Source organism: Molothrus ater, chromosome 2 (assembly GCF_012460135.2).
Source record: "Molothrus ater isolate BHLD 08-10-18 breed brown headed cowbird chromosome 2, BPBGC_Mater_1.1, whole genome shotgun sequence".
Taxonomy (NCBI): Eukaryota; Metazoa; Chordata; class Aves; order Passeriformes; family Icteridae; genus Molothrus; species Molothrus ater.
Window position 1 is genome coordinate 1172016 of NC_050479.2, and position 15956 is coordinate 1187971.

Sequence of the window (15956 nt, forward strand, 5' to 3'; positions counted from 1 at the left end):
CTGATTTCAGTGATCCTGGGGTTTTTAAGTGATGCCTTCTAAGAAAAGGTTCTAAAAAATTGTATTAAGTATTCTTTTCATGCTGTGGTGACTTTTACACTGAGGTAACCTAAGAACAGCAGAGAGTTGGACTTTAAATGGGGATTTAGCAAGTAGACCCCCTAAAAATGGAGAATGGTCTTCATGTGAAAAGTTTTGTGTAGTTAAATTGTGGTGAAATCAGGTTTTAAACTTAGCACTGTGCATTGTTTGCAGGTATTCCCTAAAACTTGGTGCTTCTGTCATAGCCCTGTGTTAAACCAGAATGAACTGAAGGCACTTAAGATTTTGACTGTGTTATAATTTTGGAGCTGCAGTGCATGGGAGAGTTTCAAATAGCTTGTGAAAGCTTCAGTGTAAACTTCATTAATTACTTGAAATGGTGATGAGCTTTTTATAGAGGTTCTTGCTTAAAAAAAAAAAAAATCCACAAGAAAAGACCACAAAACCCCCACAAAAACCCATGTTCTGTGCTGCCTTTTGGGAAAGGCTTTGGGGTTCAGGTGTCCCAGAACCTGGCAGGAATTCAGGTTGCACAGCTGCTCCCTGCTGCTGTGTCTCAGGTTCTGGAAGAACCCTGGCCCCAGATTGCTGAGCAGGCTCCTGGTAGGAAAAAAGCACAAAGCAAGCCCTGAGAAACCCTCCCTGCTCAGTGGGGCTGGGAAAGGGTTTAATAAGGCAAGAGCTGTAATTAATGCACAGAGCTGCTTTGAAGAAGCTTCCAAACGAATCCTCCTTGTGATGGCAGGAAAATATTTCCCCAAATCCATCTCTGCATTTCCACCTGTGGCTGGTTGGTGGAACGAGAACTGAGCTCAGGGATTTGTGTCCCATCCCCGAAGATCAGAATCCGGCATTTTCCTGCTGCCTTCTCCCCAGCCCATTCCCGGAGCATTTCCACCTGTGGCTGGTTGGTGGAACGAGAACTGAACTGAACAAGAGCTGAGGGGTTTGTTTCCCAGCCCCAGAGGATCAGAATCAGACATTTTTTCCTGCTGCCTTCTCCCCAGCCCATTCCTGGAGCGTCCTGCCAAGGCAGGAGCATTTTCCTTTAACACAGGGTGATGTTTCCACCTGTGGCTGTTGAGTGGAACAGGAACTGAGCTGAGGGATTTGTGTCCCACCCCCAGAGGATCAGAATTAGGTTTTTTCCTGCTGCCTTCACTGCAGCCCATTTCTAGAATGTTTCCACCTGTGGCTGTTCGGTGGAACAAGAACTGAGTTGAGGGATTTGTGTCCCATCCCCAGAAGATCATGAATTGAGTGTTTTTCCTGTTGCCTTCTCCCCATTCCCAGAGAGTTTCTACCTGTGGCTGTTGAGTGGAACAAGAACCAAGCTGAGGGATTTGTGTCCCATCCCCAGAGAATCAGAGCATTTTCCCTGCTGCCTTCAGTGCAGCCCATTTCTAGAATGTTTCCACCTGTGGCTGTTTGGTGGAACAAGAACTGAGCTGAACAAGAGCTGAGGGATTTGTGTCCCATCCCCAGAGCATCAGAATCAGGCATTTTCCTGCTGCCTTCTCCCCAGCCCATTCCCAGAACGTTTCCACCTTTGGCTCTTCAGTGGAACAAGAAGTGAGTTCAGGGATTTGTGTCCCATCCCCACAGAATCAGAATCCGACATTTTTCCTGCTGCCTCCTTCCCATTCCTGGAGCATTTCCACCTGTGGCTGTTGGTGGAACAAGAACCAGTCTGGGGGATTTGTGTCCCATCCCCACAGAATCAGAATCCGGCATTTTTCCTGCTGCCTTCTCCCCATTCCTGGACCATTTCCACCTGTGGCTGTTGGTGGAACAAGAACCAGTCTGGGGGATTTGTGTCCCATCCCCACAGAATCAGAATCAGATTTTTCCTGCTCCCTTCTCCCCATTCCCAGAGAGTTTCCACCTGTGGCTCTTGAGTGGAACAAGAATGAGCTGAGGGATTTCTGTCCCGTCCCCGGAGCGTCAGAATCAGACATTTTTCCTGCTGCCCTCTCCCCAGCCCATTCCCGGAGCATTCTGCCAAGGCAGGAACATTTTCCATGCGTGGAGTGGGAGCTGCATGGAATTACTGCCAGTGGAAACTATGCTGCAAGAGCCCGGGCAGCAGCTGCCCTGCTCGGCTCAGCCGCATTTTCCATGCTCCCGGTAATTAGCAGAGGGAAGCTGACTAATTACTGACGTCACCTCTTTCCAGTGCCGCTTACATTGTGTTCCCAAGCATGCTCAGGAATTCGCTGTCACCCACAGGATGCTCTGAGAGCTTTTCTGTCACCAGGGGCTGGGCTGGCTCTGCTGTGCTTTGCTTTATAAGCGCTGCGAGCGGCAGCCGCGGCTCCCGAGCAGCCGCGATCGCTGCGGGATCGCCGGGGGCCGGCCCCAAAAATGCATTTCCGTAACTTCCACTACAGCTTCGGCTCGCTCATCGCCTGCCTGGCCGATGGGCAGCTCTTCACCCAGCCAGAAACCAGGGTAGGTTTGGGTTTTTGGGGTTTTTCTGGCAGCTCCACTCCGGAGGGGCTGCTTGCACTCTGCAGTTTGCTGTGGTGTTTGCTGGGTCCCAGGACAGAGGAGAATTGAGAACCTGAATCCATGTTCTTAGAAGGCTGATTTATTATTATATTAATTCTATTATATTTATTAATTCTATTATATTAATTCTATTAATTCCATTATATTCCATTACATTGTATTCTATTCCATTATATTCCATTGCATTCCATTGTATTCCATTCCATTATATTAAAGAATGCTATACTAAAACTATACTAAAGAACAGAGAAAGGATACAGACAAAGGCTTAACAAGATACTAATTAAAAACTCGTGGCCGATGGGCAGCTCTTCACCCAGCCAGAAACCAGGGTAGGTTTGGGTTTTTGGGGTTTTTCTGGCAGCTCCACTCCGGAGGGGCTGCTTGCACTCTGCAGTTTGCTGTGGTGTTTGCTGGGTCCCAGGACAGAGGAGAATTGAGAATCTGAATCCATGTTCTTAGAAGGCTGATTTATTATTATGTTATATTAATTCTATTATATTTATTAATTCTATTATATTCCATTCCATTGCATTCCATTATATTCCATTGCATTCCATTATATTCCATTGCATTTCATTATATTCCATTGCATTATAGTACATTATATTCTATTATATTAAAGAATGCTATACCAAAACTATACTAAAGAACAGAGAAAGGATACAGACTTAACAAGAGGCTTAACAAGATACTAATTAAAAACTCGTGGCTGATGGGCAGCTCTTCACCCAGCCAGAAACAAGGGTAGGTTTGGGTTTTGGGGGTTTTTCTGGCAGCTCCACTCCGGAGGGGCTGCTTGCACTCTGCAGTTTGCTGTGGTGTTTGCTGGGTCCCAGGACAGAGGAGAATTGAGAACCTGAATCCATGTACTTAGAAGGCTGATTTATTATTATGTTATATTAATTCTATTATATTAATTCTATTATATTCCATTATATTCCATTATATTCCATTATATTCCATTCCATTCCATTGTATTCCATTCCATTATATTCCATTCTATTATATTAAAGAATGCTATACCAAAACTGTACTAAAGAGCAGAGAAAGGATACAGACAAAGGCTTAACAAGATAAAAACTCGTGGCCGATGGGCAGCTCTTCACCCAGCCACAAACAAGGGTAGGTTTGGGTTTTTGGGGTTTTTCTGGCAGCTCCACTCTGGATGTTCCGCTTGCATTTGGAAGGAAATTGCAGTTTGCTGTGGTGTTTGCTGGGTCCCAGGACAGAGGAGAATTGAGAACCTGAATCCATGTTCTTAGAAGGCTGATTTATTATTATGTAATATTAATTATATTAATTCTGTTGTACTCATTCTATTATATTGTATTAAATCTATTATATTAATTCTGTTATATTCCATTATATTCCATTCCATTATATTCCATTATATTAAAGAATGCTATACTAAAACTGTACTAAAGAACAGGGAAAGGATACAGACAGAAGGCTTAACAAGATACTAATTAAAAACTCGTGGCTGGCTCCTCAGAGTCCTGACCCAGCCTGACTGTGATTGGTTATAAAGTAAAAACAATTCACCTGTTGGATAAACAATCTCCAGCCACGTTCCAAAGCAGCAAACACAGGAGAAGCAAAGGAGATCATTATTGTTTTCCTTTTTCTCTGAGGCTTCTCAGCTTCCCAGGAGAAGAATCCTGGTGAAGGGATTTTTCAGAAAATGTGCCAGGGACAGTTTGCCATAAAAGTCTTGGAGCTTGGGAGCCTGCAGCAGGCTGCTCTGATGGGAATGATTCCAACTCTGGGAATTATTCTGTTTTAGCTCTCTGTGGTTGGAAAAATTGTCTCAAGTTTCCCTCCAGACTTCTTGGACTGTGTGATGTATTCTGAATTTTCAGCAAATATTTAATCAGTTCTGGAATGGCTGCCCAGGGAGGAGGTGGAGTCCCCGTCCCTGGGTGTGTTTAACAAAGCCTGGATGTGCCAGGGTTCAGGGGAGGTGTCAGGGGACAGAACAGGTTGGGCTCAGTGGCCTTGAAGGTCTCTTCCAGCCTTGTGATCCTGTGAATTCTGTAATCCTGGTTTTGGAGAAAAGGGCAGGGCACAACTTTGAGTTCCCTCATGTTGGGAGTTAAAACTTCCCGTCAGGAATCCTCATTAAATATTCTTAATAATTTATTATGAAATGTTTTTATCAGAGATTTTATTTCCCTGCAATGGGTTTTGGAAGCAGAGGTTGTTTTTGATGGAACACTTGGAATAAATAAGTAAATAAATGAATAAATAACACAGCAGCCTCAGTTTGTGTGGGAGTTCAGAGCTGCTCCATGCTGCTCTTCCTTTACTGATTTTGGTAGCAAGATCAATGAATTTTTAATCCATTTGATACTTCTCCTGGGATTTTTTTTTTTTCCTGGCAAAACGATAAGAAATCCTCTTGGGTCTGTATTTAGCTGATTTGCAATATGAAATAAATAATAATGTACATATAAAAGAATATAAAGTACTTATCAGTCCTGATACAGTGAGCTGTTACTGCTAAGATACCTTAAGGACAAAAATAACTTTTTTTTTTAAAGTGTCATAGTGATAAAGTGACATTTCTGAGCTCTGTAATCACATAAATAAATTAAGAAATATTAAAAAAACCCCAGACCAACACAAAAAAACCCCAAACCCCAGATCTCTCTGTCTTTAAATACAGAATGAGAACTTGGAAATGGAATTTTTGGGTGTATTTTCCATGGTTCCATCTCAGCTCTGAGGCTCCCAAACTCCAGCTCTGTGTGGGGAGGGTCCTGCTCCTGTTTCAGAGCTCATTCTGCACAAGTTGCAGAAGCAGAACAGCCCTGATTTTAAAATCTCTTTGAATGGAATGATTTTATACCCAGCTGTGGTGAGTGTGTGAAGTGGAGCTTCTCATGAGGAAGATGAAATTCTGAATTAATTTCTGCCTTCTTACGTAATTTCCCTGCTTTTTTCCTCCTACTAATTCAAAATATTGTAGTAAAAAAGCCCTCAATGGAATGATGTTTATTGGGCTTTATCCTGAGTTTCTGGGAAGCTTTTAGGGAGAGAAAATACCTGGAAATTTCCCCAGTTTGAATCCATTGGAATAAAAGCCTTGGGAAGGGCCTGGCAGCTCCAGAGCCTCCTCTTGTGTCTCTCTTGGCCTGGAATCCTGCAGGGACAGTGGAAGCACTTTCCATAAATTAAATTTAAAATAGCAGGAAAGCAGGAGATCTTCATGGACTTCATTCTTTGTGCTGAGTCACTGCAGAAAATCACATTTAGCTTGAAAATCAGGATTTTTTTTATGTTTCTCTGTGAGAACTTGTGGTGGTTCCATTGAAATTTGCACATTTGGGCAAAGGCTTGGCAGAGTTTTCTTTTCAAGGTTTTTGGGTATTAATTTTCTAAGAAACATTTCAATGTCTTCTGTAGCTAAATTAGAGTGTTTTGTCCAACATTAATTTCTGATAATAATAGAATAAGTGATAATATAATTTATCAATAATAATAATAATGATGTATTTTGAGGATACAGAGAAGTAAGGGATAAGGTAGAAAACTTCATTCTAGAAAGAAAAAGGAAAATAAACAAAGCTGTTACAATAATCAGCATTCAAGAGTGGTAGTTTGCCCTTATGAATAACTTCTCATTTAAAATTAATTTCTTTATTAGCGTTTAATGCTGATTTTCTCTTCTGCTCCTCTCTCTCCAGGCCAAGTTTGAATCCCTGTTCCGGCCCTATGACAGGGACCTCACCTTCCAGTATTTCAAGAGCTTCAAAAGAGTGAGAATAAACTTCAGCAACCCTTTGTCTGCAGCAGATGCCAGGATCCAGCTGGACAAGACAGAATTCCTTGGAAAAGAGCTCAGACTCTATTTTGCTCAGGTAAAAAAAGCTTGTTGGGATTTTCCTTGGGGCATTAAAGCTTTCCTTGTTCTGACTCCCATCAATCCTCCAGCTGATGTGGAGGATTTCTTTTTCCAAGCTGGAAAACCCCAAATTTGGGGTTAAATTTTGAGTTTGGGATAAAAGGGTTGGAAAGATGATGGGAATTTTGGGAACTTAACCCTTTTTTTACACTGGGTTTTGTGCATGTTTCTTCTTGGTCTTCTCAAGTGATTTGCTTTCTTTTCTAGAGTTTCTCCCAAGTTTCTGGAAATCTGGGAATTGTTTCAAAGTATTTATTATCCCAGCATCCCAGAATTCCTTCATGGTCTTTTTTTGTCAGATTAATTAGAGAATCCAGGGCTGTTCCAGAGCTCCACACATTTAGAGGCTGTTGATATTTCCCTTTTTTTGATAACCTTGGATGGGAATGAGAACATTCCAAGAATTTAAAGGGCTGGGGGAGGCTCCTCTGCCAGCACCCAGGGAGTCCCTGGGGGATCCAGGGTGTGGATGTGCCCATTCCAGGGCTGGATGTGCCCATTCCAGGGGCTGGATGTGCCCATTCCAGACTCTGGCTGTGCCCATTTCAGGGGCTGGCTGTGCCCATTCCAGGCGCTGGCTGTGCCCATTCCAGGGCTGGCTGTGCCCATTCCAGGGCTGGATGTGCCCATTTCAGGCTCTGGATGTGCCCATTCCAGGGGCTGGCTGTGCCCATTCCAGGGGCTGGCTGTGCCCATTCCAGACTCTGGCTGTGCCCATTCCAGGCTCTGGCTGTGCCCATTCCAGGGGCTGGCTGTGCCCATTCCAGGGGCTGGCTGTGCCCATTCCAGACTCTGGCTGTGCCCATTCCAGGCTCTGGCTGTGCCCATTCCAGGGGCTGGCTGTGCCCATTCCAGGGGCTGGCTGTGCCCATTCCAGGGGCTGGCTGTGCCCATTCCAGGGGCTGGCTGTGCCCATTCCAGGGGCTGGCTGTGCCCATTCCAGACTCTGGCTGTGCCCATTCCAGGCTCTGGCTGTGCCCATTCCAGGGGCTGGCTGTGCCCATTCCAGGGGCTGGCTGTGCCCATTCCAGGGGCTGGCTGTGCCCATTCCAGACTCTGGCTGTGCCCATTCCAGGCTCTGGCTGTGCCCATTCCAGGGGCTGGCTGTGCCCATTCCAGGGGCTGGCTGTGCCCATTCCAGGGGCTGGCTGTGCCCATTCCAGGGTTGGATCTGCCCATTCCAGGCTCTGGCTGTGCCCATTCCCGGGTTGTAGCTGCACATTCCAGCCTCTGGAGCTGCACTTTCCTGGCTCAGAGCTGCCCATTCCAGGCTCTCCCTGCCCATCCCAGTCTTGGGGATTTCCCCCTGAGCAGCTCTGGAGCTCCCTGCTCTCGGGCTCTGGCAATCAGGCTGCTTTTCCAGCTGCTTTTCCAGCTGCTTTTCCCTCTGAAAATTGAGTGGGAAAACGAATCCAGAAGTGTTGGATGCCCCCCATGATCCAGATTATTTTTATCCCTGCTGGAATTCCCTCCACTCCCACTTTTGAGGATGACTCCCAGCACCATTTGTCACGAGGCCTTAGAGGCCCTGTCCTGCTGGAGGTGTGGAAGGGCAGAGGTTTGGTTTTCAGGGAAGAACATCCCAGTGGAATTTCCCTCAGAGCTGTGTCCTGGAGGTATGGAAGGGCAGAGGTTTGGTTTTCGGGGAAGAACATCCCGTTGGAATTTCCCTCAGAGCTGTGCCCTGGCTGGTGCTGCCACCCTGAGTGCCGGGCAGGGCACGACAGCCCCGGGATGAGGGGATGCAGGGATGAAAGGATGCAGGGATTATGGGGTGCAGGGATACAGGGATGAAAGGATGCAGGGATTATGGGGTGCAGGGATACAGGGATGAAAGGATGCAGGGATTATGGGGTGCAGGGATACAGGGATGAAAGGATGCAGGGATTATGGGGTGCAGGGATACAGGGATGAAAGGATGCAGGGATTATGGGGTGCAGGGATACAGGGATGAAAGGATGCAGGGGTGCAGGGATTGAGGAATGCAGGGGTGCAGTGTAGGAGCATCACGGGGTAGCACGGTTGGGATGGATGGAGATGAGAGATCTCTGCAGCCAGGGCTGGAACTTGGGGTTCATTGCAAAGGGCCTGGGGGCAGGGCCCTGCTGGAGCTGCCAGACACAGCTCAGAGCAGGACTGAGAGAAGAGAGGGGGAGAGAGGATGAGAGAGTAAAAAGGTAAGAGGGCGAGGTTCCCATTCCAATACCATAAATCTGTGTTGAATATTCTACTAATCCAGTACAAGATACAAATCCCATAGCATTTCCATACAGCCTATAAGAATCATTACATTTCCACACTGTGTTACATTTTAAACCCTACAAACTCCTCTTTGGGCCCCTCTGCCAAGCTGTAGGGTCTGCTCTGGCCCCTGGAGCTGTCTGCAAGCAGAGGGTGTTGTTCCATCAAAAGGGGATCACCTTCAGTGGCCACACCATTGTTTTCCAGTTGTTCAGTACCTGAGGGATCTCAAAGCTTGCTTTCATTTCAATCTCACTTATAGTTTCCATATTCTCACAATCTTTTGCCAGACAATCATATTTATAAGGCTTTCCTGTTTCATCTTCCCCAACAGTGCAGAGATTCAGGGATGCAGGAGTTTGGGGATTGAGGGATGCAGGGATTCAGGCATGCAGGGGTGCAGCCATTCAGGGTTGCAGGCATGCAGGGATAAGGGATGGAGGGGTGCAGGAATGCAGGGATTGAGGGGTGCAGGAATGCAGAAATTTGGGGATTGAGGGGTGCAGGCATTCAGGGGTTCAGGAATTCAGGGATGCAGAGATTCAGGAATTCAGGGATGTAGGGATTTGGGCATTCAGGGGTGCAGGCATTCGGGGATTCAGGAATTCAGGGATGCAGGGATTTGGGCATTCAGGGATGTAGGGATTTGGGCATTCAGGGGTGCAGGGATTTGGGCGTTCAGGGGTGCAGGGATTCAGGAATTCAGGGATGCAGGGATATAGGAATGCAGCATTCAGGAATTCAGGGATGCAGGGATATAGGAATGCAGCATTCAGGAATTCAGGGATGCAGGGATATAGGAATGCAGCATTCAGGCATTCAGGCATTCAGGGACACTTTGGGATTCTCTGGTTTCTCTTGCAGACTTTGCACATCGGGAGCTCCCACCTGGCCCCCCCAAACCCAGACAAGCAGTTCCTGATCTCCCCTCCTGCCTCTCCTCCTGTGGACTGGAAACAAGTGGAGGATGCCACTCCAGTCATTAACTACGACCTTTTATATGCAATTTCCAAGCTAGGACCAGGTAAGAAGGTGGAAAAACCAGAATTTTGGTGGAGGAAAACACCTCAAAACTTCCCGGATTGCTAAAACTTTCCCAAGAAATTTTTATTTCTCTTTATTTTTTCTTTCTATTTGTTTTTCTTTCTATTTATATTTTCTTTGTGTTTATTTTTATTTCTGTTTCTATTTTGTTTTATTTCTATTTATTTTTAGTTCTATTTACATTTTCTCTTTGTTTTTCTTTCTATTTATATTTTAGTTCTATTTATATTTTCTTTCTATTTACATTGTAGTTCTATTTCTTTCTATTTCCATTTATATTTTATTTCTATTTCTATTTTGTTTTTATTTTTATTCCATTAATTTTATTTCTATTTATATTTTATTTGTTTATTTTAATTTCTATTTATATTTTATTTGTTTATTTTAATTTCTATTTATATTTTAGTTCTATTTCTTTTTATTTCCATTTTTATTTTATTTATGTTTATATTTTATTTCCATTTATTTTTATTCCTATTTATATTTTCTTTCTATATTTATTTTCTTTCTATTTCTATTTATTTTTGTTAATTTCTAATTCTATTTTCTTTTTCTTTATTTTTCTTTCCATTTATATTTTCTACTTATTTTCATTTATACTTATTTTTATTTCTGTTTTCCTCAGAGGAGGAAACTGCTACTGAATGTAGGAGGAATTGTCAGTATGAGCCTAAAATTCCTTGGAATTTCAAAGGGATAAATGCCTGCCCCTCCTTTCCCCAGTGATTAATGATCATATCCCTGGATTTCCCTTTTCTCCCATATTTTATACAACTTATCCATAAGAATTGGTGCAAATTAATCTTAAATCCAGCTCAGATTTAACCTCTGTGGGGCAGTATTATTAATTTTAGGGGAGAGAAAAATGGTCACATTTAATAACATTGAACAGAATTAAATTACTCTTATTATATGAGAATAATTATTCTCATTAATAAGATTCAAGAGAATGAAAACTGTGTCAGATTCATTTTACTGGAGGATTTTTTAAATTCCTGTTCACCTCCAAACTTAGGCAATTGTAAAGGATGGAGAAAAGGGCAGGGCACAACTTTGAGCTCCTGCATGTTGGGATTTAAAACTTCCCATCAAGAATCCTTATTAAATATTCTTAATAATTTATTATGAAATATTTTTATCAGAGATTTTATTTCCCTACAATGGATTTTGGAAGCAGAAGTTGTTTTTGATGGAACACTTGGAATAAATAACTAAAAGATGAATAAATAACAAAGCAGCCTCAGTTTGTGTGGGAGTTCAGAGCTGCTCCATGCTGCTGTTCCTTTACTCCAAGTTTTCTTTCCAAATTTTATGAAAACAAAAAAGAAACTTTAAAACAAATATTTTAGGCCTTTCCAAGCATTAAAAATTGCTCATTTTCCCCTGTTACTGAGCATTTCCTATGGAGTTTTCCCACCTAAAAACCCCATTAAAGAGTAACCAAGTTCCATTTTCTAAGGAATTCCCCACCTAAAAACCCTATTAAAAATTCACCATGTTCCATTTCCTAAGGAATTTTCCTCCCTGAAAAATCACCATGTCACATTTTCTAAAAAAACCCATTGAAAAGTCACCATGTCCCATTTCCTCAGGAATTCTCCACCATGGAAAAGCCCCCAGGTGACCTTTCCTCAGGAATTCCCCACCTAAAAACCCCACTAAAAAGTCACCATGTCCTCTTTCCTCAGCAATTCCCTCCAGAAATCCCCTCTGGAGAAGCCCCCAGGTGCCCTTTCCTCAGGAATACCCCACCTAAAAACCCCATTAAAATCCCCCCAGGTCACCTCTCCTCAGGAATTCCCCACATGGAAAAGCCCCCAGGTGACATTTCCTCAGAAATTCCTTACTAAAAACCCCATTAAAAAGTCACCATGTCCCATTTCCTCAAGAATTCCCCCCCTAAAAAACCCCTGGAAAAGCTCCCAGGTTCCCTTTCCTCAGGAATACCCCACATGGAAAAGCCCCCAGGTGACATCTCAGGGATTTCCCCCCTGGAAAAGCCCCCAGGTGACATTTCCTAAGGAATTCCCCACCTAAAACCCCATTAAAAAGTCACCATGTCCCATTTCCTCAGGAATTCCCTACCTAAATCCCCATGGAAGAGCCCCCAGGTGCCCTTTCCTCAGGAATACCCCACCTAAAAATCCCCTGGAAAAGCCCTCAAGTGACATTTCCTCAGGAACACCCCACCTAAAAATCCCATTAAAACCCCCTCAGGTGCCTTTTGCTCAGGAGTTCCCCACATGGAAAAGCTCCCAGGTGCCCTTTCCTCAGGAATACCCCACCTAAAAACCCCATTAAAACCCCCCAGCTACCCTTTCCTCAAGAGTTCCCCACATGGAAAGGCCCCCATGTGACATCTCCTCAGGGATTTCCCCCCTGGAAAAGCCCCCAGGTGACATTTCCTAAGGAATACCCCACCTAAAAACCCCATTAAAACCCCCTCAGGTGCCCTTTCCTCAGGAATTCCCCAGATGGAAAAGCCCTCAGGTGCCTTTTCCTCAGAAATTCCTCACTAAAAACCTCATTGAAATTCACCACGTCCCATTTCCTCAGGAATTCCCCCCCTAAATCCCCTCTGGAAATGCCCCAGGTGCCCTTTCCTCAGGAATTCCCATTTTTATTCCCATTTTTCCCCCCTCAGGGGACAAGTACGAGCTGCACCGCTGCCACGGCCACCACCCCCAGCGTGGTTGTCCACGTGTGTGAGAGCGACCAGGAGGGCGAGGCCGAGGAGGAGCCCAAAAAACCCAAACCCAAAATTTCCTCAAGAATTCTCTCCCTAAAAACCCCCTGGAAAAGCTCCCAGGTGCCCTTTCCTCAGGAATACCCTGCCTAAAAACCCCATTAAAACCCTCCCAGGTTCCCTTTCCTCAGGAATACCCCACATGGAAAAGCCCCCAGGTGACATCTCCTCAGGGATTTCCCCCCTGGAAAAGCCCCCAGGTGACATTTCCTAAGGAATACCCCACCTAAAAACCCCATTAAAAAGTCACCATGTCCCATTTCCTCAGGAATTCCCTACCTAAATCCCCATGGAAGAGCCCCCCGGTGCCCTTTCCTCAGGAATACCCCACCTAAAAATCCCCTGGAAAAGCCCTCAAGTGACATTTCCTCAGGAACACCCCACCTAAAAATCCCATTAAAACCCCCTCAGGTGCCCTTTCCTCAGGAATTCCCCACCTAAAACCCCCATTAAAAACCCCCCAGGTGCCCTTTCCTCAAGAGTTCCCCACATGGAAAGGCCCCCATGTGACATCTCCTCAGGGATTTCCCCCATGGAAAAGCCCCCAGGTGACATTTCCTAAGGAATACCCCACCTAAAAGCGCCATTAAAACCCCCTCAGGTGCCCTTTCCTCAGGAATTCCCCACATGGAAAAGCCCCCAGGTACCCTTTCCTCAGGAATTCCCCACATGGAGCAGTCCCCAGGTGACCTTTCCTCAGAAATTCCTCACTAAAAACCTCATTGAAATTCACCACCATTTCCTCAGGAATTCCCCCCCTAAATCCCCTCTGGAAATGCCCCAGGTGCCCTTTCCTCAGGAATTCCCGTTTTTATTCCCATTTTTCCCCCCTCAGGGGACAAGTACGAACTGCACGCTGCCACGGCCACCACCCCCAGCGTGGTTGTCCACGTGTGTGAGAGCGACCAGGAGGGCGAGGCCGAGGAGGAGCCCAAAAAGCCCAAACCCAAAATCATCCAGACCCGCCGGCCCGACTACAGCCCCGCCTCCCTGAGCTGAGCCCAGCCCGGCCGCCGCTCCTGGCGGAGGAAATCCGCCCTTCCAAGGATTTTTCCAAGGATTTTTCCAAGGATTTGCAGTGGAGAAGTGCCCGGCTGCGGGGGCACGGCCGCAGCAGCTGCGGGAGGAGAATTCCTCAGATAATTGCCGCAGATAAAGGAATTCCCTGCTCAGTTCGGAGTGTTGATCCCTGTGCTGAGGGAATCCCCACGTGCTGGGAACAAAGGATGGGAGAAGGGGACATTTTGGGGACAAACTGGGCTGATTCTGGGGGACGGTTCCTTGTTGTGACACCCCTGATGGGTGTTTGGAAAACCTTGGGATGACAGGGTTGGAGAGATGATGGGAATTTTGGGAATTTAACCCTTTTTCTTACACTAGGTTTTGTGCATGTTTCTTCTTGGTCTTCTCAAGTAATTTGCTTTCTTTTCTAGAGTTTCTCCCAAATTTCTGGAAATCTGGGAATTGTTTCAAAGTATTTATTATCTCAGCATCCCAGAATTCCTCCTGGATGTGTACATACATGATATATTTATATTTGGTTTTATTGACACTCGTTTTCCAGCAGGATCCAATTCCTCCAGCACCTGCTTTTGGTGCTCTGGAAGTTGTGCTTTTAAAATTTTAACCTTTGGAATTCCTGCAGAGGGTTTTACCTGGCAAAGCAGTGGAAAAACGTGCAATAGGAGAGTTGTTGGAATACATGGATTTTAAATTATTTTAAGTTTGGGTAATTTATATCTCCAATAGGATTTGTTTGGGAGCTTTGACTCGAGGGGGGGAAAAAAGGACTCAAATAATGCTGATGGTGCATATTCAGAGCAGGGGGATTTTTCCAGTGGAAAAAAAAAAACCAAACTGATGGAGAAACTTGAATCTGCATTTTTGGTGAGTAAAGATTTGCTTGGGATTGGAAAATTCCACCCAGGAAGCAGTGAGGAGAGCTGGAGTGCCTTTTCCTTGTCCATTCCTACTCCAAGCTGCACACTTGGATCTTTTTCTACTGGTTTTGGATATCAAAAAATCCAAACTTTCTGAGCTTTGCTTCCAAACTCAGCTGGGATGAAATGCTTAATGCCAAGGAATGCTGATTTAAGCAATGGGAATATGTGGGAGAAGCTTTAGGGCTTTTTTATGGCAGTGTTTAAAGGCTCCTAAATGCAAATTTTAAAGAAGAAAGATGGCAGAAATATTTTAATACTGTTTTTTAAACTGGAGATCCTCACCTTGAAACAGGGGTCAGGATTTTTTGGGAGGAGACAGGAATTGCTATCCCTAGGAAATGCCACTTGGGGTCTTGGAAAAGGGATGTTGGAACCTCTCATTGTGTTTTTAGGAATCAAACTGTGGCTCTCTCCTGGTTTGCTCTTGCCACAGTTGGTCTGAGAAGAGATTGAAGCAAATGTTGATTGAAATTCCTGGTTGACACCTTGGTTTTTTAAATAATATTTGTTTTAAAAAGAGTGCAGCCATTCCAGGCCACGGTGCAGGGAAACAGGGTGTTCTGGAAGGCCTGGAATTCCTGACTGGAATGCAAATGTGGGCCTGGAGACCAGGAGTATACTGAATTTCCTGCTCTAGCTTGGATTGTCATTCCCTGGGAACTGGAACAAAGCCTGGCTCTGGTGTCTGGGTGGCCCTGGCTCCATGGGAGCTGTTGAGAAGAGCTGATTCCATGGATTGCTGGAGCTGGACACACAGGAAAATCAGATTATTTTGGGTTACCCTCAGCTCCACGTGCTGCATTCAACACCCAAAAGAAAGGAATTCATGGAGAAAAACTTTGTAGGTTTGCCACAACTGCCTTGAAGCCTTTCCAAGGCTTTTCCATGTTTCTCAAACGACTGCTGGACTTTGTGTCTCACCACATTCAGTTCAAAACACTGGGAATAATTCCTGTCCCGTCCTTCTTCCATGAAAAATCAAAGCATGACTTTGGCAGTCGAAACCCAGGTGGCTGCTGCTGGGTTCCTTCCAAAAGCAGAGCTGCTTTTCAATTCAAACCATCAATAAACCTGATTTTTGTCATTTTAATAATACCTGACCCCTGCCTGAGGTGGGAGCTATGGAAATCTTGGAATGCTCTCAGTGTGTTCCTGGTTGGATCTGCCACCTCCTGTCCTCATGACTCCAGTGTGCTGCTTGCTTTTTCTGGTTATTTTTGTAATGTTCCAATGGATGCTTAGTTGGTATTTTATACACTTGGATAGCACGGGGCAGATTGAAATTAAAATATTTTGTTGTCTTCTTGTAAATGTCCTGGTGTTTTCTGCACAGAGCCACTCCAAGTTCAGCACCAGAATGGGAACTTTCAGCTTCCAAAGGGGCAGAATGTTGTGCCAGGCCCTCTTAAATGATGCCTTGAAAAGGTTTCCAACCTTCAGAGAATTGCATGACCACACATGGGAGAATCTGCTCATGAGTAAAACCCTGGGGGGATGTTCCAAACCTGATTCTTCTGAGCCT

General features: G+C 44.9%; 1 protein-coding gene across 2 annotated transcripts in view; it reads left to right on the forward strand.

Annotated features, from left to right (window-relative positions):
- RCAN1 (regulator of calcineurin 1) overlaps window positions 1–15745 on the forward strand; it is a 49520-nt gene extending 33775 nt beyond the window's left edge. Inside the window, exons 1-4 of one of the 2 annotated variants that reach the window (XM_036381977.2) lie at window positions 2377–2493; window positions 6243–6416; window positions 9566–9725; window positions 13327–15745. In XM_036381977.2, coding sequence (XP_036237870.1) covers window positions 2407–2493; window positions 6243–6416; window positions 9566–9725; window positions 13327–13490 — 585 coding nt within the window. In that variant the 5' untranslated portion in view covers window positions 2377–2406 and the 3' untranslated portion in view covers window positions 13491–15745. Of the gene's footprint in view, window positions 1–2376; window positions 2494–6242; window positions 6417–9565; window positions 9726–13326 lie in introns of those variants that run through there. The other variant, XM_036381967.1, reaches the window with a different exon arrangement.
- Window positions 15746–15956: the final 211 nt, after the last annotated feature.